At 41.2% G+C, this 27,975-nt stretch overlaps 1 protein-coding gene across 1 annotated transcript; it reads right to left on the bottom strand.

The window, feature by feature from the left end:
* Window positions 1-161: 161 nt before the first annotated feature.
* ESR2 (estrogen receptor 2) lies at window positions 162-27,906 on the bottom strand (the record flags this gene model as incomplete). Its single annotated transcript, XM_082283636.1, has 8 exons — window positions 162-351; window positions 1,527-1,701; window positions 3,794-3,927; window positions 6,479-6,617; window positions 11,679-11,978; window positions 20,217-20,333; window positions 23,153-23,328; window positions 27,473-27,906. 8 exons carry the CDS (start codon window positions 27,904-27,906, stop codon window positions 162-164), a joined length of 1,665 nt encoding a protein of 554 aa, XP_082139762.1.
* Window positions 27,907-27,975: the final 69 nt, after the last annotated feature.

The raw sequence follows: 27,975 nt of genomic DNA, 5'->3' as shown, positions 1-27,975 counted from the left end.
AGACAGAGACGAGCGCCCCATGGCCTCTCCTGAGACACTGATGTGCAAATCCAGAAGGGAGGAGAACTCACACGTGGTCACACTTCTGCAGCCCCATCACAGCAGTTCTGTTTTCTCCCATAGCTCTGAAAAAAGCCTCACATCTCCAGGTCTCAACACAATTACTGGGGTGCCCCGTTCCACAGGCTATCCCCAGGCTCCATTTGCTCCAATGGGCCAAACTCAGGGTGTGTGGCCGGGGAATTCCTTTGCCCTCGGAGGGTGTGAGCATTCAACATCTCCAGCAGCAAGTCATACACTGGGACCACGTTTTTACACTTCATGCTCAGGAGATGCTCCATTCCTTTGTTACTGTGCAGGAGAACAGAAAATAACTCAGCAATCTGGTTCCAACAGTGCAGAGAAGAAAAACATGCTCATAGTTTCATAGGTTTTTTTTTAAATTTGGGTTTAGGAGGATTTAGCTGCTGTGGTCCCTGAGATCACTTAGCACTATCAACAGTAACAACACCCCAATACTTGTTCACAGAATGCCAAAACAGCTCTTGCAAAGCTGTGATGTGGAGTCACATCACAGAGCACAGTCCAGGTGATGGCAGAGATCTGAGCCATGAGACAGGTTCAGGTCTGGCTGGTGCTGGAGCTTCTGCAAGGCCCCCTCTCAAACTCACCCCCAGTTCACAAATTGACTGTTAAAGCTGCTTTTGAGCAGTGTCAGGTTCCTGCTGCTGCCATCTGCTCTCTCAGGAAGCTTATTGCAAAAGTGGCCATTCCCTTTTCACTGTCCTTATAGATATGCCCAGCTCTCCTTTGTGTACTCCAGCACGGTCCCAGGACATCTTCCCTGGACACACAGTTCAAAGTCAAGCCATGACACAGCTTAGTGAATATCTGGCCTCTGGGTAATAATTTAAAATGAAATTTAAGGCCTCTGTCTCTAAGACCCTGTGTTTCTCTCTGCGGTCCCACAAGCATAGATGAGCAGCTCAAGGAGGTCCAGGAACTGGCAGGGAGCAGAGGAGCCACTTCCCATGGGGAAAACAGGAGCCTGAGATGGCTGTAGCATGAGTCATTTGGCAAAAACCCTGTGGCTCCACAGAGAAGACTTTTGGTCTGGGAGAAACATGGCCCCCAAAACCCATTTTGCTCTACCAAAGCCTACACTGCAGATCAGTTTTGGAAGAGATTTTCATTTTGAATGGAAGACTTTTGATGGCTGGGCGGGCTGTTTTTCTGAAGGGCTCAATTTGTGTTATTGTTAAACATTTCAGGCAGACACATAATGAATAATTTAATGTAATAAGGTTAAGACAGCATTTTAGTATCATCACATCACTGAGTGCCAGCAAGCACTTGACTTTACTGCCTATTTTGTTGTGCTAGGAAGCAAAGCCTCACGGTGACAGAGGTGAAGAGCAGCATCAGGACTCCCTCAGGAGCGTTCTGGAGTTCCAGCCACCTCTTTTTTGCTGTAATAAACAAACACTAACATAACACAAGTGTTACACACACTCTGTAAACTATACCTGGCATGTCTGACATGAGAGAGGAGCATCAGCAAATTGGCCAGACGAGTTGTCTGCTGCTGTGAGGGAATCCCACTCTTGGCAATAACCCACACCAAAGCCTCTGTGACCACGTTGAGCAGGTGGTGCAGTTTCCTGTTGCTTTCAGGTTCCTCTGCTGACAAGGGAAACATGCCTAACCAGTGAAGAGAAAGAAATATTTGCTGCTAATGAGGAAGAAAAAAAAAGCTACGACTGTGAATTTTTTTAATATGTAGTACTTCAACACGATCAGAGAACATACATTCCTTGTCAGACTGTACAAATGATGCTCCATATGCCACATCCAGCCTGAATTTGATGGCCCCATCATTTGCAAAGTGAGCAATTCTCCCAAATCCTCCCAAGATATGTTGCACACAGAGACTTCAGTCAGCTGAATGGAGGTGCTCTCCATTCTCCAGCGTTTTTTTCCCCTGCACCTTGTTTTTTAACTATTATTACATAGTATTATGCTTGTTCTAATTCCTTCTTGTTGAAAAAAACCTCTTTTTCCCTGAGTATATGGTAGGAAGGGAGGAGAACATGTCAGTGACACTGCTCATAATGACCCAGCTGGTCACGGTCTCCCTCCAGATCACTAAGGGTGTCTTAATACAGCACATGTCTGCACTGAGAAACCTTGAAAGTCAGCAAGAACCAAAAAAAAAAAAAAAAAAAGAAGAAAAGAAATCATCTTGAAGGACTAGAAACACACAATAACATTATTGATAAAGCAGAAGAGACGTGGGAAAAGGGAAAGATAAAACCACAACAGTCCCTCCTGAGATACCTATGGAAGGACAGAGCTCCGGAACACCTTGAAAATTAGGAGTAAATTATTAATTTTGTCAAGAAAGGAGAGTAGGAGAAGGGAAAGGAGAGATATTTTGAGATGTGAACTTTGAAGAAGACTGTGGGGTTTTGTTGGGTTTTTTTTGCCTGTATTTTGTTGTGGATATTTTGGGGGGAAAACCCCTGCTTTTGTTGTCTGTTGAAATAGTGTTATCCACACAATCATAGAATCATCTAGGCTGGAAAAACCTTTAAGATCACCAAGTCCTACCTTTGCTCCAGCACTACCAAGGCCATCACTAAACCGTGTCCCCAAGTGCCGCATCTCCACCCCTTTTAAATCCCTCCAGGGATGGTGACTCCACCACTTCCCCAGGCAGCCTGTTCCAATGCCTGACCACCCTTTTGGTGAAGAATTTGTTCCTAATAGCCAATCTAAACCACCCCTGGTGCAGCTTGAGGCTATTTCCTATCATCATCATGAAATCTCATTTCCTCTCATCATCACTGTGGTATTCCAGCCACTCTTCCCGCAGCCTTTGTCACTGCAGGAGGTTTTTGTGGCCAAAGCACGGGACCCAGCACTTGGTCCTGTTGAAACTCGTGTTGTTGGTCTTGACACATCAATACAGCCTGTCCAGATCCCTCTGAAGAGCCTTCCTACCCTCCAGCAGACCAACACTCCAACCCAAACAAGCGGGCAGACAAATGGGATTTCAGCTGGACTGTTCCCCTTCAACACAGGACTGAGAACTATGCAGCAGTTTCTTGCTGAAAGCAACAGATGTAAACAGTTTAGCTGCTATTTTGTTGTTGGAATTTTTTTTGGTCAACATTAACTACAAAATGTTCTGGGGAAAAAAATCATTTTACTGCAGGCTACCTTGAACTAGCAAACACTTGCCTTGTGTAAGAGGCTACAAAGCAAAGCTCCCATCCTGGAACTCATCTTGCAGAACTGTTGAATACTTTCAATTGTTTCTAACCAACTCATTACCATTAAATAGGAACATTTAAGTCCCATTAATCATCACTCAGCTGAGTAACTAATAATACTAGAATTACTAGAATTAAGAATTAAGGACAGGTTTTTAGAGCTGTACAGCAACTTTACACACGACTGGGATCCACAGAGATAGGAGCAAAAGATCCCATTGGAAAGGACAGATCCACAGCCTGAGCCATGAGCCCCACCTTGTAAGAAGCTTTCAGACTTGGGGTGTTTCATGCTTTTCTTACAACAGGACATTGCCCTAAATCCAGCAAATTATACAGCTTAGAAGTTTCTTGAGCAAAAATCTTTACAATCTATCACACAGAACTCCTTTCCTATTATTCTCTTCCAACAGTATTTTTTATCATTTGACATTTTGGGGTTTTCGAGGTTGATTTCCCAGCCACCCTCAAAATAAAAGGTAGAGTTTGGTGAGTATTAGAGCCAAGCACATACTCACTGGAATTGAGGAGGATCATTGCCTTGACACACAGATACTCCTTGTGCTGCAGTTTCAGCTCTCGGAACCTCGAGGTCATGGCCAGGAGCATATCAAAGATCTCCAAAATTCCCTCTACGCATTTCCCCTCATCCCTATGGAAACACATTCAAAATGTTACCCAAAAAAGTAGAATTAAGGAACTGACTCAGACAGATAAAAGTCAAAGCATGAAAGAGGCTGCAAGAGGCCTATCTATCTCATCCTTAGGAGAATTTAAAAGGCTCTATCATGAAATCTAAATTGAAAATTACCCTGGTATGAAAGGTCAGCATTTATAAGAAACTGATTTTCTCTTTAAAGTGCAAGCAGGACCATAAGTATGATCATATTCCTGTATCCTCTCAGCCTGTATAATTCTGGATAATCAGTTTGAAATGCTGTAGTGCAGGGCACAGTACCACCTTGAATAACTTTCCAGCTTTGTTTCACAAGGAGTTACCACAACCAATAATATCATGTTTGTACCTCATGGAGGCCCTCAGACTAGGTGAAAAAGAAAGACTTCCTAAAATAAGTTGCTTGAAATAATAAAACATTTTTAAATAATAAAACAAGTCTTGTACCTATCTCCTAGCATGTTTTTCTGTGTAGGTATTGAAAGGTATTTGGGGTTTTTGTGGTTTGGTTATTTTTATATTTGCAAGTGTTTACAGAATGCAACTTTCTCCATTTTGGATATTAGAAGTGGTCCCGTTTTCGGATCTGAAAAACACACCAAACAAGTCATTCCAATGTGTTTAAAATTCAGCAGTGGCAAATTTCAAACCACTGAAGTTCCTGCTCCACTTTTTGTGTTAATTTTGTTTTAGATGTACTGGACTAAAAAAGTGATTAAGCTCTGCAACACAGTATTCAAAGGGAGGCTTTTTATACTATTTGTAATAGGAGATTTTTTTTCTCTGTGGTGTTTTTAAGATGAGACAGATTTAAGCACAGCAGTGCAGGATTCCAAGAGAAAGGTGCTGAGCCTCACAGCTGGAGGCAGGCACAAGCAGATACCACCACCCAGGGGCAGCAGGTTCTGCCAGCAAGAAAGTATTTTTATTGCCCAGTTTCCTCTGTTCCTCATAGCAAAGAGGAATATTAAGCTTTGGAGAACGACAGGCAGATTCAAAACAAGGACAGAGGTACCAGAGAAGTATTGCCTGCAAATATTATGTAGGAAATGTATCTGAAGGCTCCAGGGAGACCTTAGAGCCCCTCCCAATGCCTAAAGGGGCTCTAGGAGAGCCAGAGAGGGGCTTTGGACATGGAGGGACAGGACAGGTGGGAATGACTTCAAATGGAAAGAGAGTAGGTTTAGATCAGATATTAGGAAGAAATTCGTGACTGTGAGGGTGAGGCCCTGGCAGAGGCTGCCCAGAGAAGCTGTGGCTGCCCCATCCCAGGGACTGATCAAGGCCAGGCTGGATGAGGCTTGGAGCAACCTGGTCTGTGGAAGGTGTCCCTGCCCATGGCAGGGTGGTGGAATGAGATGATTATTAAGGTTCCTTCCAACCCAAACCATTCTAGGATTCTAAGTTCAACTAAGATAAAAACAATCAGGTTGCAGACCAGGTTCATATAAGGATGTCCTAAATAGAATTACATCATGCCCAGACACTTGTAAGGTCCCATTCTGCCATGTCGTGAGGAAATGAAGAAATGCATCAAATATTCTTACTCTATTCAGTACATATTAACTCCTGAACAACTGAATGTATCATATATTTTCAGTAATTTCTGATCATTGCGCTGAACAGTGCAGCATGTCCTTGCATTGAATTTTATATGAGCAAATAATATTTATTTCCTCTGTTTTATAAATTAAATGTATTTATCCTATTAGCCAATTTTGCCTATCTTTATCTACAATGATAATTATTGATTCCAAGCCACAGAACAGGTGCAAATTTGAATTTTCCCAGGTTGAAGAGGCTAAAAGACATTTTAAGACTACCCAAGAGAGTAGATTGTTTCCCTGACTTCTGATCAATGTGAAGCTCAGGTCAAATCCTTCTAAGGTTCTGTAGAAAAACATCCTTACTAATCCATATTCTTCCTTCCTGGTACATGATACCACAGAGAAATAACCTTTAAACTTGAAAACACCCTGCTTTACCTTGAAAAAATATTCTTAGTATCCAACAGCAAGCTAGGGGTCTTTAAATCTCTCTTGGCTAGTGCTCCAATGTTGTTATAGCTAACTATGAAGCCTGCTGTAGTGGCAGGAACAAAACCAGGTGGGAAACCTATCTAAAATAATTAAAATACTGCCTGACACTATTTCTTTTTAATGAGGGACATAGGGACACATGGACAACGTAGTGCAATGTGTTGCTGTATCTACAGTTGCAGCATCTAGAGACCTGGAACAAAGGGAACAAAAGCAGCAAAAGATGTGAAAAATGCAAAGAAACTTCACACTCAGTGCCACAGGAGTTCAGGAATTTGCAAGTTCAACAACGCTTTTTAAGCTTAGCACTCCTTAAGCCCCTGTAAGGATGTGGAACCTCAGGACATTATTGTTACAAGCACAAGCAAATGATATTGTTAGATGAAATATTAATAACATCTGCCATGTTTAATCCTCTTCCTCTTACAGTTCACCCCACCTTCAAACATGCTCATATGAAGTGTTCTCAAGAAATTTATTCCTCTTACCTGTCTAATACAAGGTCTGGTGCAAAAATCAGTTTCCCAGGATGGTCGATCGATCTCCACATCAAACCAATCATTAGAACTTCCATCCAGCAGCTCTCCAAGAGTCTTACTTGGTCATAAAGGCTGAGATCAATGAAGCCTAAAGTGATGAAAATAGCATAAAATAAACCAACTTGTTAAATTCTCTGTTTTGATAAAGAAGAATGAGTATATGAGAAACAAAAAGAACCAGAAAGAACTACGGGTTGTGAGCACAACGGAGCACTGACATCCAAAATGCCAGGCTCCCATTAAAAATAGGAACAAAAACATTTGCTATTATCATTGCCAAATCTTCCACAAAATGTTTGGAATGAAGCAGAGTGGTGTTCTAGTGCCATCAGTCCCACAGAGCTGGTAAAACTCAAATGACTGCAGAGTCACCTGCTTTATGTTCTCGCCCTAAAAGAGGAGAGATGTTAGAAAAATTATTGTGAGGGTGAGGCCCTGGCACAGGTTGCCCAGAGCAGCTGTGGATGCCCCATCCCTGGGACTGTTCCAGGCCAGGTTGTTTGGGGCTCTGAGCAACCTGGTCTAGGGGAAGGTGTCCCTGTCCATGGCAAGGGGTTGGAATGCAGTGATCTTTAAGGTCCCTTCCAACACAACTCATTCCATGATTTTGTGATTTACTTCTCTACAGAATTTATAGCAAGGCCTCAGATAACACTGCAGCACAGGCAGAAGGCAGAGACAGTCACAGCCCACCTTTCCTACTCCCCTGCAAAAAAAAAAAAAAAAAGACGACTGGGAAAAAAAATAATGTCTAGAAGTCAAAAAGGAGAAAAAAAATTTACACACCCCAAACCAGAAGATCAGAAGTCTAAATTCTAAAAATACAAGTGGGAAAACAGACTGTTTAGTCAAGGAAGAAAATACAGATATGATGAAGAGTTGCTCAGTGATCAAAACCAAGATCAGGCCACAGTTTTCAAAGCTGGGCTCCTTTAGCTCGGGCCCTTTGCAAAGGTGCTCCATTTTCAGATGAGCTGGCATCTCTGCACTGCATGGTGCCAAATCCTTACAGCCTGGCCACAGCAGCCAGGTTTCCTGAAGTTCTTCTCAGTTGTCCGAGGTCTTAAAATACACATAGTGAGTTTGGGCTGCCAAGGAATCTCTCTGTCAGTAATTTACACAAATGTTCCATGTATTTTAATCTTATTACACTACTCAGCTGGAAGACAGTCAGTGACAGTCAGGGGCTGACATGAACTGGGCAGTGCTCACTTTTATCATCACTGAACGTGCTGCCTTTCTAAACTGGTACAGCCTTGCCTCTGCTTTTATAAGAAGGGTAAACAGGAGCCTGGGAGTGGTACCTTCCCTCCTGGATGCCACCATCACAGAATTTACTACAGAATGCACAGCCAACAACAGATTATCTGCCACACACGCTCATCATTTAAAACTGCTTTTAGGAAAATATTCACAAAAGTGTGAAGTAGTATAAGAACAGACAACGTCAGTTTCCTGGGAAACAACAGCCCAAAGACAATTCAGAGTATATTTAAATAAGTATTTGCACTGGCCTGTACTGATTTCTCTAGCATAAAGAAGGAATTACCAGGTTTAAAAACTCTCCCAGCTGAGTGAGGCGTCAGCCCATGTCCCAACATTCAATCTACAGGTTCTTGAAGATACAGGTTTATCACAGATGTCATCTGCTAAACTCACATTAGCAGCAGCAGTAGGAACTATGGCCATTGAGCACAGCTGTTAGAAGGACTCTACTTCTCCTTTTCCTAACAATCTCATGCTCCAAAGATCCAGGACAGCAAACAACAACCTGAAGAATCAGAAGCCCCATTTAATTTCCTCCAGAGTACCTTAAACTACTACTCATTCTGTGACTGTATTACGTCCTTTAAATTGTGAGCTCTGTGTACCTCATCATTTAATTAAAAACTGCTAAGACAGACAAGAAAAAAAACTTGTACTGGATGTGTAAAAACTAGAAAAAGACAGACTGCTCTGGTCAGCAACACACTAGGTTGCATAATGAATCCAAATTTCAATATTGTGACAACATCCTATTGATTTGCAATACAGGTTCAGCAATGAACCATGTTAAACTCTTTTAGACCAGGTCAACAAAGCAAAAGGCAATCATAGAAGCTGTGTTCTGCCACCTGACAACCAAGAACTAAAATACTTGGAATTCAGGAGGAAAAAATCCAGATGTCAGCTTCTATTTTACTGAACAACAAAAAAATACAATCCACCAGGCTGAAAGTACAGACGAAAGTACAGACAAAAGTACAGCCACAGAGTAAAATTCATAACAAAAGACTGATATTAAATATTAAATATGAAACCTCCACAAAATATAAACATGGTTTTTTCCTACTTAGGCAAAAAGTTACTGTTAACAGAATAAGGATTTTTTTTTTTTCACTCCCAGTGAGTGTTAAAATAATATCCAATAATAACTTAGAGATGAAAATGGGCTTCTAACCCAGGTGCACAAAAGCAAATACTCAGCTTTTCAGAAAGTAAAATTACTGCTCACTGGGCCATTCGTCGAGAACTCTCTGTTTTTTCCTAACACATTACCTCCAGCAACCAGGCAGAGATCAACATGATTACCTTCAGGCAAGAGATTTTGAAAAATGAAATTCCATATCCTGAGCTTTAGTCATCACAGTTTTTTTTTAATGAAAAACAAAAAATCAATCCACACTGAAGTAAATGCTCCAGCTGCCATGTAATATGGCAGTGTCACTTGCAATTAGGTGCATATTAAACATTGCATCTATTTTTGTCATTGCTCTAAAATGCTGATTATTTATGTCCTCTGTAACAGGAGTGTTCAAAAAAAATAAACAGAGATAAGACAGTGTCAGCATTCCCAGGAACTCTTTTGGAGGGGTTTGGTTGCTTCAATGGGTTTTCTTCATACCGTTCTCCTACTGCCAAGAAAAAGTTTTTATTTCTGACATATGTTGAAAATAAACTAAAAGTGACTGATGCCAAAATTGGGAGTGATTTGGAAACTGATCTTGTAAAAAAAATAAAAATAATTAATCTTAACTAGCTGAGGTTTTGGGTTTGTGGGTTTGTTTTTTTTTTTTTTTTTTAAAGGTGACAAAGTTAAAGAATAGAAATTAATAATAATCAGAAAACGGAAAAGATTAGGCTGGGGTTTTTCCCCACTGAAATATTGGTTAAAATGAGGTCATCTTCTAAGACCAATCTTTCTGCACAATTCACTTCCTACCAGATAAACATGACTGTGTGGAGTCCTCTGAAATGGCGCCTTTTAATCTTGTCTATTCTTATGATTAGACAAGAAATTATATCAATAGATACCATTTAACCCCTTATGGTTACTTACTTCACAGTTATTTTCAGAGTTTCTTAAGCCAGGAAAAATAAGGATAAAGGATTTGGTCTCTCTGTTTGAAACATCCCACATTAACTGCAAAACTATAATCAATTTGCAGGTGTCTTGTGTGGTTTGAGATGCTCTGGGGTGCAAACATCTCCTCCCCAGCAGCTCAGCAGCTGGCCTGGAATCTGCACACCCCAAAACCATCACACCTGGACCCTCCAACACAGTGGCTGAGACTGCTCTGCCCCTGGGAGCTGTGTTCAGCAGCTGGAGCTGGAAGCACATCAGCCACTCCACCTAGACCTGAAACAGGATGTGCTTCCCTGACGCTAAATTCCTAATTTAAGGATTCTACGAAATATTCTCCTCTGAGTTTGCTTCGTGTACTGTGCACACACTGTGCTTCTGGAGGGAAGGGTTCCTGTCATGTTTCCCCATGTGGGTACTCCAGCAGCAGGAGCTCTTTGCAGTGCACACTGTGACAAGGGCAGGGCACACACCAGCACGCTCTGAACACCTTCAGCATAAAATACAGCAGAGGATCCTTGGAGTGCTGGCTCCCAGTGATGCCATGAAGATTTTTGCCTTTTCTTTTATACCCCTGTTATACCTTTTTACAACTTCTGTATTCCTAGTGCTTTTTGCCTACATTCTTGGACTTGTTTGTCAAGTTAAGAGACTAAACATTTTAGAAGCTTCGTAGCCAGGGATCAGTGTGCCCCAGACCCCAAGGTCCTCTCCAGAACACATTCTGTAAACCAAGATAGAACCATCCAGGGGAAGGTTCCTTGGGGAGGGGGGCTCACTTGAGCCTCTCATTGGGGAATCTTTGATAAATCTGCTAATTAGAAAAACCTATAATGTTATACCCAATGTTGGGAGGGGGGACACAGAGACAGACTCGGTGGGGTGCATTTCAATGCATATGACCTGGACGTGTGCACCTAAGGATCCTTAAAAATAAATATCAAGGTAAAATCCCTTTTCCCCTTCTAACCGTGTATGACTCTTGATTTTAAGAACAGGAAAAGGCATCACCAGCAGTGCACTCTATCTGAAGCTCAGGATCAAGCCCCATACTGCTCTAAGTCCACCAATTATTCCATGCTTTTAACTCATTTTTAATTTTTATTCTGCCTGTTTTAGTCAGGGTAATTCATGGAGAAGGAACTGCAAATGCTCACCATTTCTTTTGAAATGGTTTGTGAGAAGTTAAATGATTCATTGCCATGATGCCATGGACACATTTGAGATATTCCAGGCACTAACACAGACAGTTGTATTGCAGTGCATGTTCTTGCTGTTGCCAACAACCAAAAGAATCCTTACTGATTTTTGTTTTGGAAGAGTGCACATGATAAATCTGAGATCAATGCTGTGCTTCACTGATGTTTTTCTGTAGCGGCTCTGTCAAATGAAATTATTTCAGACCCAGGACTTGGACACCCTTCAGTTATCACTAACTGTACCAGAAACCTTCTATTAGGACTCAAGGAAAGAATTTGGTGTTAAATGAACCTTCTAAATCAGCTTAATCATGTATTTATAGCTGATGAGGTAGAAATTACATACAACACCAGCTCTGCTTTATAGCAAAATGAAGAAGTATTTGAGTAAGAACAGACAGCAAATTCTGGGTTATATTGTGTATAAATCAAAATACATCCAGGTTAATTACTGAGAGCAATAAACTCTCCACTACTTTGCAGGACAGAAAGCTTGACTTTCATACCATGTACCTACTGTGCTATTCTGTCTTTTCAGAGCAGAGGAGGACACACTGATGGTAAAACCATTGCCTGAAACAAATAAAAACAAGCCTGAATTTCTTACCAGGAATTTTCTTGGCCCAGCCAATCATGTGCACCAACTCCTTGTCCGCCAGCTTTGTCAGGGACATCATCATGGAGGCCTCGGTGAAGGGTTTGCTGGGCCTGCTGACCAGCACGTGGGGCGGCTCGGCTTCCAGCAGCGTTAGCACGAACTGCTCCGGGCTGACCGTGCTCAGCAGGATCTCCTTCACCCGCGTCGCCGCCTCGTTGTATTTCTTGGCTCTGCCAAGGCAATGCACCCGATCCTCGGAACCGCGGTGGCTGCGCAGGATTCGGTACCCGCAGCGTTCTCTCCTTGAGCCTGGTGCGAGAGGAACGTGGTTGGCATTGGAGAGTTTTTCCCCTCAGGTTTCATTATATAAACCCAAATACTTGGGGAGGAGGGTGAAAACCCTTTAATATTGGATGTTCTAATAATGATCATTAAGTTTCTAGGACATTCAGCATGGACTTAACTTTGTTCCTGCTGACTTCAGCTGAGGGGTTTTGTTTATTCTACTAAACAAAAATGAAGTTTAAAAATGTTTGGTTTTGAACTTTGGCTAAGTCGATTTAAAAGTCCAGTGGGAAACTCCCATTGACATCAAAAAGATATAAATCGGATCTTTAAAGGCAAATAAAGATAGCTGATTGTAAATTCTGCTTTATATGTAAACTGGGGGAATAAAAGACTTGAAAGCCTGGGCCAAGTTACAGATTAAATGCCTCAGGAACAAGCACAGCTGGGCTTCAGAGTTAGCTGGATGTTCAGCCAGGGATTTACAAGATTCAACCCATTTTCTCCCCATGCTCCCAAAAAGCCAGCAGAAGTTTCTCCAAAGGGAGTTCAGATATCTACAAATAAGAGCAAACACCCTGTTTGGAGCTCTGTCTGCAGAAGGCTATTTCTATTGCAAAGAGCAGTCCTTTACATTCCTGGACTTAATTAATTGTTCATTCTGACAAAACTAAGCATTGTCCAATTCTTGGTCAGTGTTATTGGTAGCATCACTATTGCCTGTTTTTGCATAGTTGCCAAGGAAAGAGTCCAAAAGCTTCTCCAAAACTACAATATTCGTAAAAGACTCAGTTATAGTTCTACTCCAGTTAGCAAAGAGGTCCAAGCATAAGCCAAATAAAAATAAGGGCAGTGGGGGCACAAAAAATTGATTTCAGATACTGTTGACAAGGCTTTGTCTTGCTAAATAAGATGCTGGGTGAATGCAGAGTCTCAGGCTCATGTGGCAGGGGAACCTCAGGTGGAAGTGGCTTTTCAGGTCATAGACCTGTCACATCTTCAGCAGCTGTCAAACAGCATTTGGGTCAGTCTGTGGGAGGGGTGAAGGCAAAGGCCAGTCAGGTACAACCTGACTGAATAAAGACCAACAGTGTCTTACAGGACTTTTAGGATGTGGACCTTTCAGTTGCACATGGCTCTCACGCTCTCTCTTGCTGCCTGTTCAGTAAACCATGTTGGACGTAGAAGAAAGTTAAAGAAGTCCTCATTAAAGAAGTTCTCAATATTAGAGGACATGGTTTCCCTGGAAATCCAAGAGACTGGAGAAGAACAACAGGCAAAGCTGATTCAGTGAACAGACCTCAGGCAAGAGGAGTGGGATAAGGGCAAGTGGGATAAGAGCAAGTGGGATAAGCCATTTGGAGCTGGAAGTATTTTTCAGCTGGAAGTCTGGCTTAAGGCCTGCACCATTTGGAGCAAAGATGGTTTTGCAACTTTGAAAGGGATGTGGGTATGATGAAATGGGCTGAGTGCAGACAGGATATTTGCACAAATAATGGATTGAAGGAAATAAATAACTTGTAGAACCAAATGCTTAGCCAAATGACAACTAGCTAGAAGTTTCCAGAGCAGATGAACAGCAGTTAAGAAGAGGTTACACACCAGCAGAGACAGACAGAGCTTGAGACATTATTTTATGTAGATTCATGGAATGAGACTTTCTGAAAATACCCCAAAAAAGGTTCCCTGCAGAACTACAAAAGTAACAGAGCAATTTCTTCCCACTTGGGCAATTCCTTCCTGAAGAGAGGCAAAGGCCACCAAGGCATAGACTATTTCCTACAAAGACACCTGGATAATGCTGTGAACTCTGTGCTAAGCCTCATTTCTTGGCTAATGCACAAAGGTCAAGAGGAAAATCTTGAAGTGGTTTGTCAGCTACCAAAAAACACTAGAATGGCACAGTGGGCTGCAGACTGTTCTGAAATCCTGTAGTACACAGTAATGTATTTTTCATCAGGGAAGACAAAGAGGAAAGGCTAACAGTGAAGCAGGCAAATGAAACAGTAGTACAGCTGGAGACAGATGAGGAGGTGCCCAGGGCTAGAGAGATCCATGGCTCTGATCTCCATGGCATGGGAGAGACCATAACCACAAGGAAACACAGCACATTGTTTTCACTGTTCAGAAAGCTGAAGCACATTTCCCGTGGGCACCTTGAAATACAGAACAAGAAAAATAGCAGAGGGAATAGAAGCCACAGGGTAGAGTAAAAATTTTCTTGGGCTATCAAAAAATACCAAATGCTCTGTGACATGAATAGTTTTTGTTCTCCAGTATCTGGTGGAGCTGTGAAACACCCCAAAAGAAGATGCAAGAGCATCAGTCTTTGCACATATGGAAAGTTGTTCAGCTGGGGACCTTATCTAAAGTGATAAGGTTGGAAAAACTACTGGCTTAAGAGGGAACTGGAGAGAGGAGCCTGATGTGCCTGATGACACAATAAAGAAGAAATTCCAACAGTTTTGACACACCTGCCAGAAGCAACATGTGTTCAAGGAAGCACTTGCAGCCAGCTTTTATTGGCTGTAGTTCAGAGTCTGGCACTGAAGTGAACCAAGTGTGTTCTTGTGGGGCTCTGTCATGCTGTCACCCAAACTTTTCTGTGGCACTGAAGATATCAGTCCTTTGGTGCCACGATCTGAGTCATCCTCTCCAATTCACTGTTGTAAAGTTAACATTTTGTAGCCTATAAATATAAATTTAAGCTTATAGAAAATATAAACACATAGGTAATCAAACATACTTTAATGAAGGTCACAGAAATCAAATTTAAGAACAATATAAAAAGTAGTCCAGCATTCTGTTCTAATTGACAAAATCTTGAATAATTTCCATCTGCACAGCTGCACTCCATGCTCCATCTGAAGGTAATTCAGTCAGGTTATGGTTTCGAGAGTATTAAAGGTCTCAATACTTGGGGAGGGTTCTTACTGGGAACTAGTAAACCTCTTTAAATTACTTCAGGTTGTTTAACTGAATCAAGTTTCTTATATAACCAGTTCTTATTATAAAAATACGCTCCATTTAAAACATAAACCAAATTTCTATAATCACATTACCAGTGCAGAAAGCCAGATTAGGAGTACTACATTTCTGCATTAAAAACTTGCTACTAAAGAAAAGACAACTGATGACAAAAGCAAGGTGGGAAAAAACCCAGCCAAAGCAGATTCTGAGTTATTTGTGGTGGTTTTTATTCACCATATATTGCCAAAGCAGAACTAAGCTAAATCACTGAGCCGTGTGCATAAAAGGTACTTAAAAGAGATACCATTTATTAACACTTTCTATTTTTTTCTGCTTGCATTTAAAGAACAAGAAAACTATATTTAAGCTTGCTAGTCAACTGACACGGCAGAAAACACCAGCCTTTCAAATTAAAACAAAAACTTTCAATGACATAAAGGAGCTTCTTTACTTTCTTTTAAAACCCAAAGTTTAGGCAGGACTGAGAAATTCTACCTATACATCCATTATCATGCAACAGACATGTATACGTGTTTCTAAAACTGTATTTTATAAATAATTATCAACCAGCCTAATGTTTTGCTTAAGTAGACACAGAGATGTGGATAAATGTGTGTAAAGGCAGAGCAATAAAATACAGCTTCCCAGATTAGGGACTATCTTCGACTATACCACAAACTCCCTAACAGTACTTAATAGCTTATACTCATTTCTATTAAGGTAATTCAGGCAATTGCAGAAGTGCAAAATGATCAAATCCCTCATTCTTCCTACCACGCTCTCCTTATTTAGAGCTATTTTGTGAAAGAAAATTGCTGCATTCAGCTGAGAATGATGGACCAAGGGCAAGACCTTGAGCTGCTGCACCACAGACCACATGAGTAAATGACCCCCAGATATAAGAAATAAGGCACATTGAAAAAAAGGTCATTAAAATGAGCCTGTTGTTCACTCAGCCATGAACGAGCCACAGCAGGTACTACTGGCAGTAAAGCACACTATTTTTCAAGCTTTGCAAATTCTCTGAAAATCACAAATGCTGTCTGATATGGTGGGCAGTTACATGGCATGTTGCCCTTCATGCTGATTTTGGTCCCTGGCAATGGCTTATATAACTAATCAGTTCTGTAGCAACTGCAGATTCTACCACTGAATATATTATAATCAGTTTTTGAAAGTATTTGAGCTTAAAACTGGCTCCAATACACATTAGTAAATCATTATCACTCCAGTTGTCTTTGAAAGCAAATGTAAATGTTCTGGTGACTACATATGCCAGAGCAGAGCTGCTGACAAAGGAGCTGCCCTCTGCCTGTGTGCACATGAAAACATGAGCCACAATTACAGTGATTGCTATAAAAGCTAAAATTCAATTAATACATCTGATGTCCAGTGAATGTCTTGAAATATTTTGTCCTCACTTATTGTCTGTGTGAAAAGTACTTTACAGTATTTCAACTGCACACAGCAACCACACACAGGAGAAAGAGTCAAATCCTGAACCAGCCCACAGAGAAATCCATTTTCCTTCCTGCAAACTTGTTGAATGATGCCAGGATTCAAGAGCAGCATCTCTCCATCACTTTTGAGTGTGGCCTCTCAGCCTCCTCACTTGGCGCTGAAAGGAGCTTTATCTTTGGAAAAATTTCAACAAGTTGAGAAGTGACACATGGGGGAAAAGATATAGGAGCAAGGCATAGGAGGGAAATAAAAGTCAGGGAAACTGAAAACTCCTTATGAAAGAAGGTCTATTTGAGCCTCAGGAAGCAAACACAAAGCAAAGCAGGGCATAGCTACTCCAAGAGTGCAAAGTGATGAAGAAACTGCCTTTGACAGTCCAAGTCCATTTCAGCTCCCCAGGTAAACACCAGAAAGTTCCAAGAGAAGATCAGTTTTATCCTGATCTATTTTATTCAAGTTTGCTGGACAGAGTTCATTGCAGTTTTTCTGTTTTCATTGTTCCTGATGACAGTGCAATTCTTCTGGTAATTATTTTTCTACCACTGTTAGTAGTCCTAGTGCCAAACTTTAGCAGTAGCTTCCTTGTTTGAAACAGCACAGAACATGGACTTCCTGCAGAGGCAGATGCAGTGTCTAAGACCCTCATGCTTTTGGCAATGATGGTATATTTTGTAAGAAAATCCATTATCACCTTAGTGATAGGCACCCCTAAGCTGGCCTCCACTAAAATACAAGTGGCTTGTTGGCCTGACTTCTTAACATTTCTGAAGGTGACGACATCCTAAAGAATTTCAGACCAGGAAACTCCAGAGCAACGCTTTTCTACTGCCTCCTACTGCACTGAAGATGGCATGTACTGCTTAATCACATTTAGACACAGAAATGTAGGTTTTAAACACACAAGTATCTGTGTGTGTGGTTTTTCTCAAGGTGTCTATTGATAATATGCAAAGGGAGGATTTAAAGATACAATGGGAATGCTGTTGAGATTTTAAGAAGAGTACAAAGTGGTAATAGAACTTCTTTTATCACTTGTGCTGGACACAAGTCTCCACTGAACAAAAATGCACTCACAAACCATTCTATCCCATTCAGGGCTTTAGCAGATGTGAACCAATCCATTCACCAAGTGACCTCAGAAAGGAGCAGAGATGCAGAAAAGCCTTCATTAAAAACAAAGTGTTCTCTTCTATGGCTTTCTACAATAAATTTTTTTTATTAAAGCAGAGTTCTAGTGAGAAAACATTTGAGAGATAATTGCTGTGGTCTGCGGGAAATGGCATTTACATTTCACTCAAGAAATACTCTCTTAAAATCTGTCTGGTTTAAATGTCTGTCACCATGTGTCCATACATCTGCATTACTCACAGTGCCACTTAACTCATCAGGTGATTCAGACAGTTCTGAGTTTATTTTTATGCTCTTTTTTCTGAGATTAAATTGTTCAGACTCTCAAATTAAATTCTTGAGAGTTTCAACTTAAGTGCTACTATTTTAAAAACTAATTATTTAAAAATACAGCTCTTTTTTTTCAGTTATAGGTTCAATCTGTCATTTTTCATCTGGCATAGTCATCAATGTCCTACAGACAATAATTTTTGTAGGAAGACATGTTTATGAATATGTGGCAAGATTCAAAGGAACACAGGCTTGGATGTAAGTGTATGCTATAATTTTTTACTTGTAATACTACACTACCTATGAGGTATAATCACACACCTGGACTTTCTGGGTAGCTAGAACAAAATTACTAATTTAAAGCAAGCATTGTGGAGGTCTACCTTACAAGATCATTCTGGAATCAGTCTTGACAAAGCCTTTCCAACTCCAGAACTGGGGCTTGGTAGAAACCTCCATTGGAAAAACTTTGAGCAAAATTCTCAGTCATAAAGATGACCAGTAGCACCATTCAGAAAGTTAGGTTTTGAAAGGAGTCCTATTTGCAGGTGTAAGGCTTTCCTTTCTGGAGGGAAGACCAAACACCAATAAAAGTTGAGATCCATCATCACTGCAGGAAAAGACAGGAGCTTCACATAGAAAGAACCGTCTGACTTGAGCAAAAGAAACTAAATGTACTTTAGGAGTACAAAAATAATACAAGGAACAGTTGAAATTTCAGTTCTACACTGGCAGTTATCAGCTAGGAATGAACAGGGAGGCTGCAATCATAACATATCAAGGTGTGACAATGAACTGCCAGCATGATGTTACCTTGAAAAAGGCAACAAGGATCCTGGGTTGGGCACAGAGAAAAGCTCCTGCAGCAACAGAAATGTATTACTGCTACTGCAGTGAGGAGAGCCACTGGAATGCTGTCCATGATTCTGGCATCCAAGTGCAAATTGGGTTATCTCTGCCTGGAGCAGGTGGAGGGACAAGCTACCCTGATGATTTCCAGATTCTGTCTACTTTCCTATTTTGCAAGAGGAGAAGTTTTCTTGGTTTATTTAGCCAACTAAAACAAAGATTGTGAGGGATATGATGCAGTCCTTAAACAAAACCAGGCCGTTAACAACAAAGAGAAGAGGAGTCTTTAAGCTGAAAGACAATGTTGTCACAAGAAAAAATGAACATTAATTGTCCGGCAATAAATGCAGGCTGGAATTCTAAAGAATGTTCCTAATGAAGGAAGTTATATTTTACAATCAGTCTTCAGATCAAAGCTGTAGGAGGATGAAAACAGTGCCTAGTTTTGAAACAGAAATAGGTATCTACATTAAATGGGATGAAATGAGATGCACGCCTGCAAATCATGGAGAGCCAAGCACAGTGACCTTCTCCTTTCCACTCCAGTGTTCTTATGGGATATTTTTCCAGCCTGTTTCTATTACATACATTGGGGAATCTATAAGAAACAGCAAACCTTGACTGTAAACATACATTAGACTGAGACATCTTTCAAATTATTTTCTTCTTAAAAGTAACTTTTAAAATATCGTCTATAAATGCACAACTACATTGAAGTCACATCACTTGTAAGTATGAGATAGGAATAAGAGAAAAGGCTGGATAATTCTGAGTGCTGCAGTGACAAACAGTGGTTGTTCACTATTTCTTTTGGTGGAAGAGCTGTGGGGCATCATCTAAAGATAGCTTGTTCAAAAAAAAGAACTGCCCTCCCACTGCCTTCCCCTCGCTGCTCCACCAAAGCCCCACACAAAATCCTGGCAACCTCAGAGCTGGCTCTTCACAGGATGGGTGGCCAAGCTGCTGAGGAATGTTGTAGATGCTAAGCCTTTATGGGATTAAAAAGAGAGACAATAGAAAACCTGTCATTCTACTAATGTTCCCAGCTGCTAATTTTTGGAAGCTGAGAGCTGACAGCAGTAGTTCCACATAGGTGCTGGCCTCATTCTTATACTCTTCCCGAGGCACCCACCCTTGCCACTGTCAGAGGTGGAATACAGGTGAATTAGCTGCTGCTTCCTTGTGACACTGCTGTTCCTGCAGTGCATCCAACCAGCAGAGCAGACACAGGCTCGTTTACCTCTCATTAGCAGAGACTGTCTCTGGAAGGCTCTGGAAGCAGCAGCTCTTGAGTTCTCATTCTGCATGGAAGTCACCTGCCCCCCCGAAGCTCTGCAGAGGTCATATGGTTTTCACATGCTTAACCTACACCTTGCCCCTTCCCACAGGTTTTCTTCTGAAAATGACAAGTCTTCCTCAGCTTTAAGAATCAGTTAATTCCTTCCTATAAAACCAGCTTAAACCTTGATTTAATTGTTGTGCCTTCTTCGGATTCCAAGGGGATAAAATATACAGAATTGGCTGAAGGGAAGAAAGAAAAAGCCAGCAAAACCCAAGCTAAGAACGTGGACATGCCAAACTCACCACATTTCATCATCCCCACTTCGTAGCATTTCCGTAGCCGGCAGGCCTGGCAGCTCTTGCGCCGGTTTTTGTCTATTGTGCATTGATTGGTGGCTGGGCAGATGTAATCGTTGTGTCCTGCAGCAGGGCAAGAAGGGAAAATTCAACAGTTCCAACTATCCTGGTCATTTCCCAAATCAGGAACGTTCCTGACTGTAAACAGCTCAACTTTTTCACGTGCATATATCTAAACTCCATTAACTGATGCAAAAATGCGTATTTATCCTATATTATAAACATCAACCTGTGGCCTCATAATTAACCAGATGGTATAGCTCAGCTTTGTACTGGTGACTGTCAGATAACCAAGCACCTTCTAAAACCAACTAATTTTTTGAAAATGGAACAATGGAACATACACTCTTGTGGAAATTTGCTCTCAATCTCCAATTTCTTACTGTATATTGGGAGCCTATAGCTGGCAGATACCAGATTTTAATTTTTTTTTTTCCTCAGCAGAGTTGAAAAGAGCAGCTTCAATCCTGCAAAGATTTAAATAAACTACAGCTCTATTTACTGAACTCTGATGTGGTGAGTTCCAGGAATGAAGAAGCCTTTGGAGGATTGACCCTGGACCAAAGTTAACAAAAAAAAAAAAAAAAAAAAACAAAAAAAAAAAAAAAACAAACAAACAAAAAAAAAACAACCAAAAAAAAAAACGCACCAAGATAGAAAGCAGAGTGGTAGTAAATAATGCATCCTGTAACTGCAAAGAAAAGCACAAGTAGAGGCTGTAAGTTTTAGATATTCTGGACAAGCAGTTATCTCAGTTTTCACTGCATCCTCTTTTGTTCTCTTCTTATTCTTTCCCATCTCACCTCATTTCCACCCAAACCCTTTTACCTTACTGTATTTCATTAATCAATAATCTGGTCCAAAGGTTTATTACTGTAAACTGGACTTGGGTACGCTCCTGGTGTAAACACAGTTGAATCATCTCCTGCCAAATACTGGGACTATCTCTTGCACCAATTACCAAAAAATGCAAAAAATATTCACTCATTTACTTTTCTTAATATCTTTTCTCCCAGGCTGCTTTTTAAGTTGGTTTTGGGGTTTTTTCCCCCAACCAAGAATAAGATCAGGCAAAAATACTGCTACTTGAGTGAATTTTTTTTCACTTGGTGCAAATCCAAGAGTTCATGTCCCCAAGAGTAATTATTTAACTGAACCATTGTGGCTATTTCTGTGCAAAATTAGAATTATTTTAACCTTGAATTTTTGAACCAGCAATTTTAAAAAGAAGAGATCAGGTTACAGTTTGTCCCATTTCCTACTGGCAGATATGATTGAAAAACAAATTACTGTTTATGACTCTTCACACAACATGAGGGGAGAGGAGGAGGAAGCTCTCTGTTGCACACAGGAGTATAAAGTAATTTAAAACTCTTGTGGCCTTGGGATAAATTAACTTGCAGGCAGACATCCAGTGATGTGGGACAAACAGACAACACTACAAACTCAGACCACACACAGTTGCTCAGTCATACCTTCTAATTTTAATTAGACATGAGCCCAACATTTTGGTCTATGGCAGGCCCAGAAAGTCTTTTATTTTAACATACCTGTTGCAACCGAGTGCTTGATAGTGCTTTATGCCAAGAACTGGCTTTCTTTTATTTGTCTTTTTTTATCCTTTTATTTGAATTACAAACACTGTTACCTGACAGGATACACTGAGGTGTACAAAAGACCACAGTGGGTAACTTGCTGGTGGCTCAAGCACATGTGAGCAACACAGAGAAGGCAAACAATTTACTTGACAGAAAACACCTTGAGATCAAATTCAGTCTCCATTTGTTACAAACTGGACACAGAGTTCTCTTCAATTATTTTAGAAATCAGAAGCACTTGCACCAGCTTGTAGAAATTGCTATTCACCTGTGCAGAATTTGCACAATGAAGTGAAAGGGCAAAACAAGTTCTGAATTAAAGTTGATTCTCCTAGTGGCACCAACTCTGCCATATTGAGCCAAAAGAAAATATCTGAATATTGCTAAAGGCTTTACAGGCAGAAGAGGAAGGGGAACATTAAAGACCAAACAGCAACAGGATTTTCTGCACTGGTATCCATGTGTAGCAGCCAATGTCAATAGAAATGATTTTCCACCAAAAGATCCCAGACGAGGCCAAAGAACAGGATAACTAGGCCAAGGTTAAAGAAACCTAAGTGCCTCAAAGCTGCAGTAGGGTCCTGAGTGACTTCCACTGGCTGTGACAACAAACGTGGAGCCCCACATTTACTTCACACTGCAGCCACACAGCAAGCTTGAACTAAATACCAAATATTTAAGAGTTTAAACATGGAAGTGGGAGTCTTAGATAGAGAGATCTGACAGAGTAAGAGATACTGCAATGCAGGCTCTGAGGGGTGGAGGCTGAGCATTAACAATAATCAGGTTAGTACCTGATACATGCTACACATATTTTTCCATCCTACATAGTGTGTAGATACTATGCACTGTGACTCAACAGCTCCAGGAAATAGACTCTTGTCAAGAAGAGCTCCTGCCAAGCAAAGTCTCCAGATAATTGTCTACTCTTACTGTGTCTATGAAAAGTAATTCTCAATTACTAGAGCTGAGCTGGGCCACAAACTCCCATCAGATTCACAGGTCTGCAGTGCCATCCCACTCAGGCCTTTGCTGCAGGGCCTCACTGTGCTATGCATTCCACCTCTCCTCTAAAGAAATCAATTGCTCACTCTGTAATGTTTCCAGATCTTGATAACATCAGAGCCAAGTGATAAAACTGTCAAATCATGTGTTGCTCTATTTTCAGCATGGAGCACCAGACACCAGGATTTCTGACCAACTCATTACTCAGTCAACTGCTGCAGCCCCTGCTCACATGAAACAATTTATTTAAGCAAAATTATCAAACCCTGTTTGTCCTACCTTGAATGCTTCTTTTAAAAAATGCTTTGCAGCCTTCACAGGACCAGACCCCATAGTGGTATCCTGAAGCATAGTCACTGCAGACTGCACAGAAGTGGGCATCCTTTTTTGAGCCAGGATTATTTGCAACTGGGCTTGTACAGTCATTGCCATTAGTTTTTCTTTTTAATGTTTCTCTGATAGAAAAGAAAAACATCTGTTACAAAAGAGGACAATTTTAAACTGCACTGCAAAGAGTTCCATAATTTTTCATTATCTTCTATTCTCTCTCTACAGTGTCTTCATGTTCCTCAACACAGGATAGTGTGAAACATAAAGCCTTTTCTGACAAGATAATTTAAAGCACGTAGTCTGATCCCAGTGATGACACACTAGAAAGATTTAAAGTACTGAAAGGCATAAAACCAGACTGCTGCTCTATCAATCACATGAACCCTGGGTCTGATGGTTCTTGAAGAATTATTGGGAATGTGCAAGTCCAGGGATTTGTGAACCAAGGGGATTTTGCCTCTTGGGAGCTTCACATGGAAAAGGAGAACTCAGCTCAGACTGACATGATAAATGCTACAATGAACAGAGCTGCAGTTGTTCTGGCAGTAAGGCAAAATTACAACACACATCCATTCTCAAGTATTTCCTCCTTTACATGAAGCTTTATTCATTCAATGACATTCTGGAGACAAGTAACTGAGATGTGAATCTCAGCCTACAAGATCAGCTCATGATGTTAGACAAAGTTTTCTCTTCAAGGCAACATCTCATGTTGATTACCCTAATGCTAAACAAAAAGAAGCCTGAATACAAGAAGAATGGGGAAACACAACTAGTAAAATACTTTCATACATTAAAAACTTGGTGCTCTATATAAATTAGTAAGATATACACATTCCTGAAGTGTTGCAAATAATTCCAACATACAGGAACTATTCTTCATGACTGGATTAAAATTAAAACAGGATAAAACCATGAAAAACCAGCCAATTCCTGACACCAATGTCCTGTAAACAAACACAAGAGGAACGGAACTTAGATGATCAGTAACGTTTGGTTTAGGTATAGGAAGTACATCCATTGTATCCTTTTTATCTGGACCTCATTCTCTTGGTGATTTTTGCACGCTGTGCTTCCAGGGTCAATACAATTTCTAGACAGAGAGAAAACAGTGTCACGTGCAAACTCTCAGCAGCTCAGAGTCTGAGAAAAGGAATGGTACGTAGCCAACTTACATGCAAACAAGCACAGAGGCAGAACTTAGGAACTCTAGAATTTTCCTCATCCCACCTTCCAGAAGGATTAGGGAGAAGAAGAATCTCTTGGGATCAGACAGCAGGTAGCATGGTTTATGACTTCTACAGAACAAGGGCAAGTTTAAACAGAACAGTGGAAACATGCTAAAAGTGCTGTCAAAGAGGCTTTAACTAATACATTAAAAGTAGATTTTGTGCTGATTTCATGACAGGAGGTAAGGACAAACACACCCACATGCCAACTGAAAACCATCAAGTTCATAAGTTTTTGAGGAGAACGTGCTCCAATTTCCTGGTAAAAAATTTGGAAAGGAAGAAAAGGTGCTTCTCAGAGCAAATTTCAAAACAGAAAAATTAAGGTATTTGTTGCACAATTAAGTTCCTGAGAGATTTTTTAAAATGTCAATTCATTTAGATATGGCAGGGCAGAAGAGTGTTTAGGTGTTTAACAAGCTCGGTCTTTGATTAGACACACACCTCGTTAATGGGTTGGTTAATCACGGAGTTATTTCCCTCTCTGCCATGCTGGAAAGACCAGTGAGGGGGAAACTCTCCAAGAGCAAAGGGACTGTATCACACGTGCCTAGTATGCTGCTAATGCAAGGAGGGAAAAGCATTGCTAATCCTTCCTATCCCCCTGTATTTGGAAGCAAAAGTAATTTGGTGTTTCACATTAGCAAAAGAGATATATTCTTAAGCTTTACTTGGGAATCATTATCCAATTGTGAGGGTCAGAAAAGGCTCAAAATCAGCTGGAGAGGCTCTGAGTGACTGATTGATATGCTGTGGAGAGCAATGTTTAGTGCCCTCGATAAAGCACTGAGGTTATGGATGAAAATAAAGAAGAAGCACACACTGTAACATCTCGGTGAGGATTGTTGGTTTTTACCTCCCTGTCATGAAAAGTGTTTTTAAAAAGCACTTTTTCTTTCCTTGCTTAAAAGTTTAATGACAGCCACCCTGCACACATGGAAGCGGCAAGGCTTCCTCAGACTTGTGGCAAACAGCTTGCACGCAGTGGAACCATCTGGAACAAATTCCTCCTGTGGGCCAAACAGGATCAGAGCCACTCGTCTGTGACAGCTGCAGCCTCACACCAGGAGGCCCAAACCCCATCAGTTTGTCACTGCTGTCTGTGAGGACAACAGACCCTGCAAGCAGTCAGGGCTTTCAGGTAAACATCCCATACCCCGAGAGTCTCCTGCTCCGACAGTGTTTCCACACAAAGGGCAGTCCAGAGAGGGCAGCCCACATGTGGGTAAGACCCCATCCCAGCTGCTGTAGGACTGGGGCACACCAGGATGCTCAGCAGAGGAATGAGCTGCCAAGTCCTGCAGGTGAGCTGGAAGTGGCTGGATGGATGCCCACAATGCTCCTGCACCAAAGGATGCAGGAAAACAGGGGATGTAGCCTGGTGGCTACTGAGGAACCCCATGGTGAAAGATTTCTCTCTTTACACCTTCTAGTACTCCTCTCTATTTTATGATCGTGGTTTCTATATTGAGGTGCTACCTTTCTAAAAAAGAACTAGGACTTCACTGAAAGCAGCAAGTCACTGATTTTCTCCTGGTCATCCTTCTACTCTGAGCAACCTGGTCTAGGGGAGGGTGTCCCTGACCACAGCACGGGAGTTGAAACTAGATGGTCTTTAAGACCCCTTTCAATTCAAACCATACTGTGAAAAAGTGGTTATTCTCCAGATTTTCTTGATTTCTCTTTAAGTTAGGTCATCATCAGCTGCAGGAGCAATAGTCCTTATATATCTCTACAAATAGCTGATGATTTATTTATTTAAACTCCAGTGGGAGAGGTTTGGCTTCCCTTCTGTCTGTTGTAGAGAGGGCACTGCAGGGCATCAGACAGGGTGCTCTTGCTCCTGGGTTATTCCAGCTGCTGTCCCAAAATCTGGACAGCTTGAAACACTAATGTTCCCAGGGCTGTCAAAGTTTTGGAACCTTAACCAAAGTGGAAAGAGTTTGGATGTTACCCCTGTTCACATCAAAGCTGTTCGGGAAATTCTTCTGAATGTAAGTGCTACCCAAAGAGTCTTTCCCAATCCACACACCTACACTGAAAGCATATTTGCACTCCAGAACTGCATAAAGCCCACCCCTTGCACAAGGAACGTGGGTAGTCTCAAAAATAGCACAAATCCTCTATTAACCATTGAGCTAAAACTGTTGCCAGGACACACTATTTTTCATACTCCAAATGGCTGCTGAAGTTTAATAAGGGGGCCTATGAATAAACATCCAGCTGCTGAAGCAGGAACAGCACCTGCACACCCTGAGCTTTTACCCATCCAGCAGGTGTTGTGCCCACAAACAGAGCAATTCCATCGGCTGATGATCCACATGCTGATTAGGGTTTGCAATACCAGTAAATGTGCAGAACAAGAATGTGTTTTTGCAAACAGAGTTTATTGTCAGCTGAAAATTTAGCCTGTGACTCTGCTGTTCACAACAACTTAACAGAGTCAGTTGGGAACAGCAGCAAGAAAAAGTCAGGCTTTTTCAGTAGCAGCCACCTTTTAACATGGTGCATGCTGCTGTGTGACTGTTCATACTAAAAGCAAAGAAAATATTTCCCTTGAATTTCAGGTTAACAAAAAGCCTTCACATCTATTAGAAGCAGTAAAAAGAATAATCTGGATAAAAAGGAATTCAAACAACATTGTATGAAAAGGCAAAAAGAGTGAACTTTTACCTCTCTCCCTCAAAAGGACTTAATCTCCCAGAGCAAAATTAATTTTATTACACAGAATAGTACCTAGAAGTCTTGAACTTTTGTTTACACACTGAACTTTTCCCACACTGAAGGTATTTGTAATGCTTTGTGTTGGTGTATAGTACTCTAAGGAGGTATTGAAAAAAAAATCTCATTTCAGAAGTTACACTAAAAACAAACAAACACACACCCCAGGACTGATTTGGTGTCTAGTGGAACTTTTCTGGCATTGTTTTATTTTTCAGAGGGACTAACACATAGAATTCAAATGTAAAAAGAAAAGACTTGAGTTGAGGAAACTGTAGATAATATTCAGCCAAGTTTTAAAGCAACAAGCAGCACTGACCTGCTCCCGGGCAGCACTGGCTCCATCGGTCGTGCCTCACACCACAGGCTCTTGGGCTGCTCTGCATACAGCAGTGAGGACTGGCAGTGCAGTGTCAGAGGGGACAGATGGCCAGGAGCAGACCACAGCGTGCTGGGGCTGGAGGTTTGCCTTGCAGTCATGCTCTCTGGATCCCCAAAATTGCTAGCAATATTGTAATTCACCATAGCAGGGCTGCAGAATGCCATTGCGGAATATTCGTGTCTGTTTTCCATGTAAGATGAGGGAATGTAGACTGGACTGTGTTCTGCTGTCAGCGTGGACTGATTGCAGCTGTAGGGAACTGGAGAGATGACACCAGCAGGTGAATTTTTAATTTCTGTTTTATTGCATCCAATATCCTGAAGTGGCAGCAGCTGAGAAAAGTCCTTGTGAGAAGACGTGCACAGGGACATTTTGAAGCAAGATTGAAGAGTGCTGTTTAAATATTCATCCTAAGATGATAAAGAATTTAAGAAAAAAAT

This window comes from Coloeus monedula (genome assembly GCF_965178545.1).
Source record: "Coloeus monedula genome assembly, chromosome: 6".
NCBI classification, from domain to species: Eukaryota; Metazoa; Chordata; class Aves; order Passeriformes; family Corvidae; genus Coloeus; species Coloeus monedula.
This window is presented reverse-complemented; position numbering and strand designations above follow the sequence as displayed.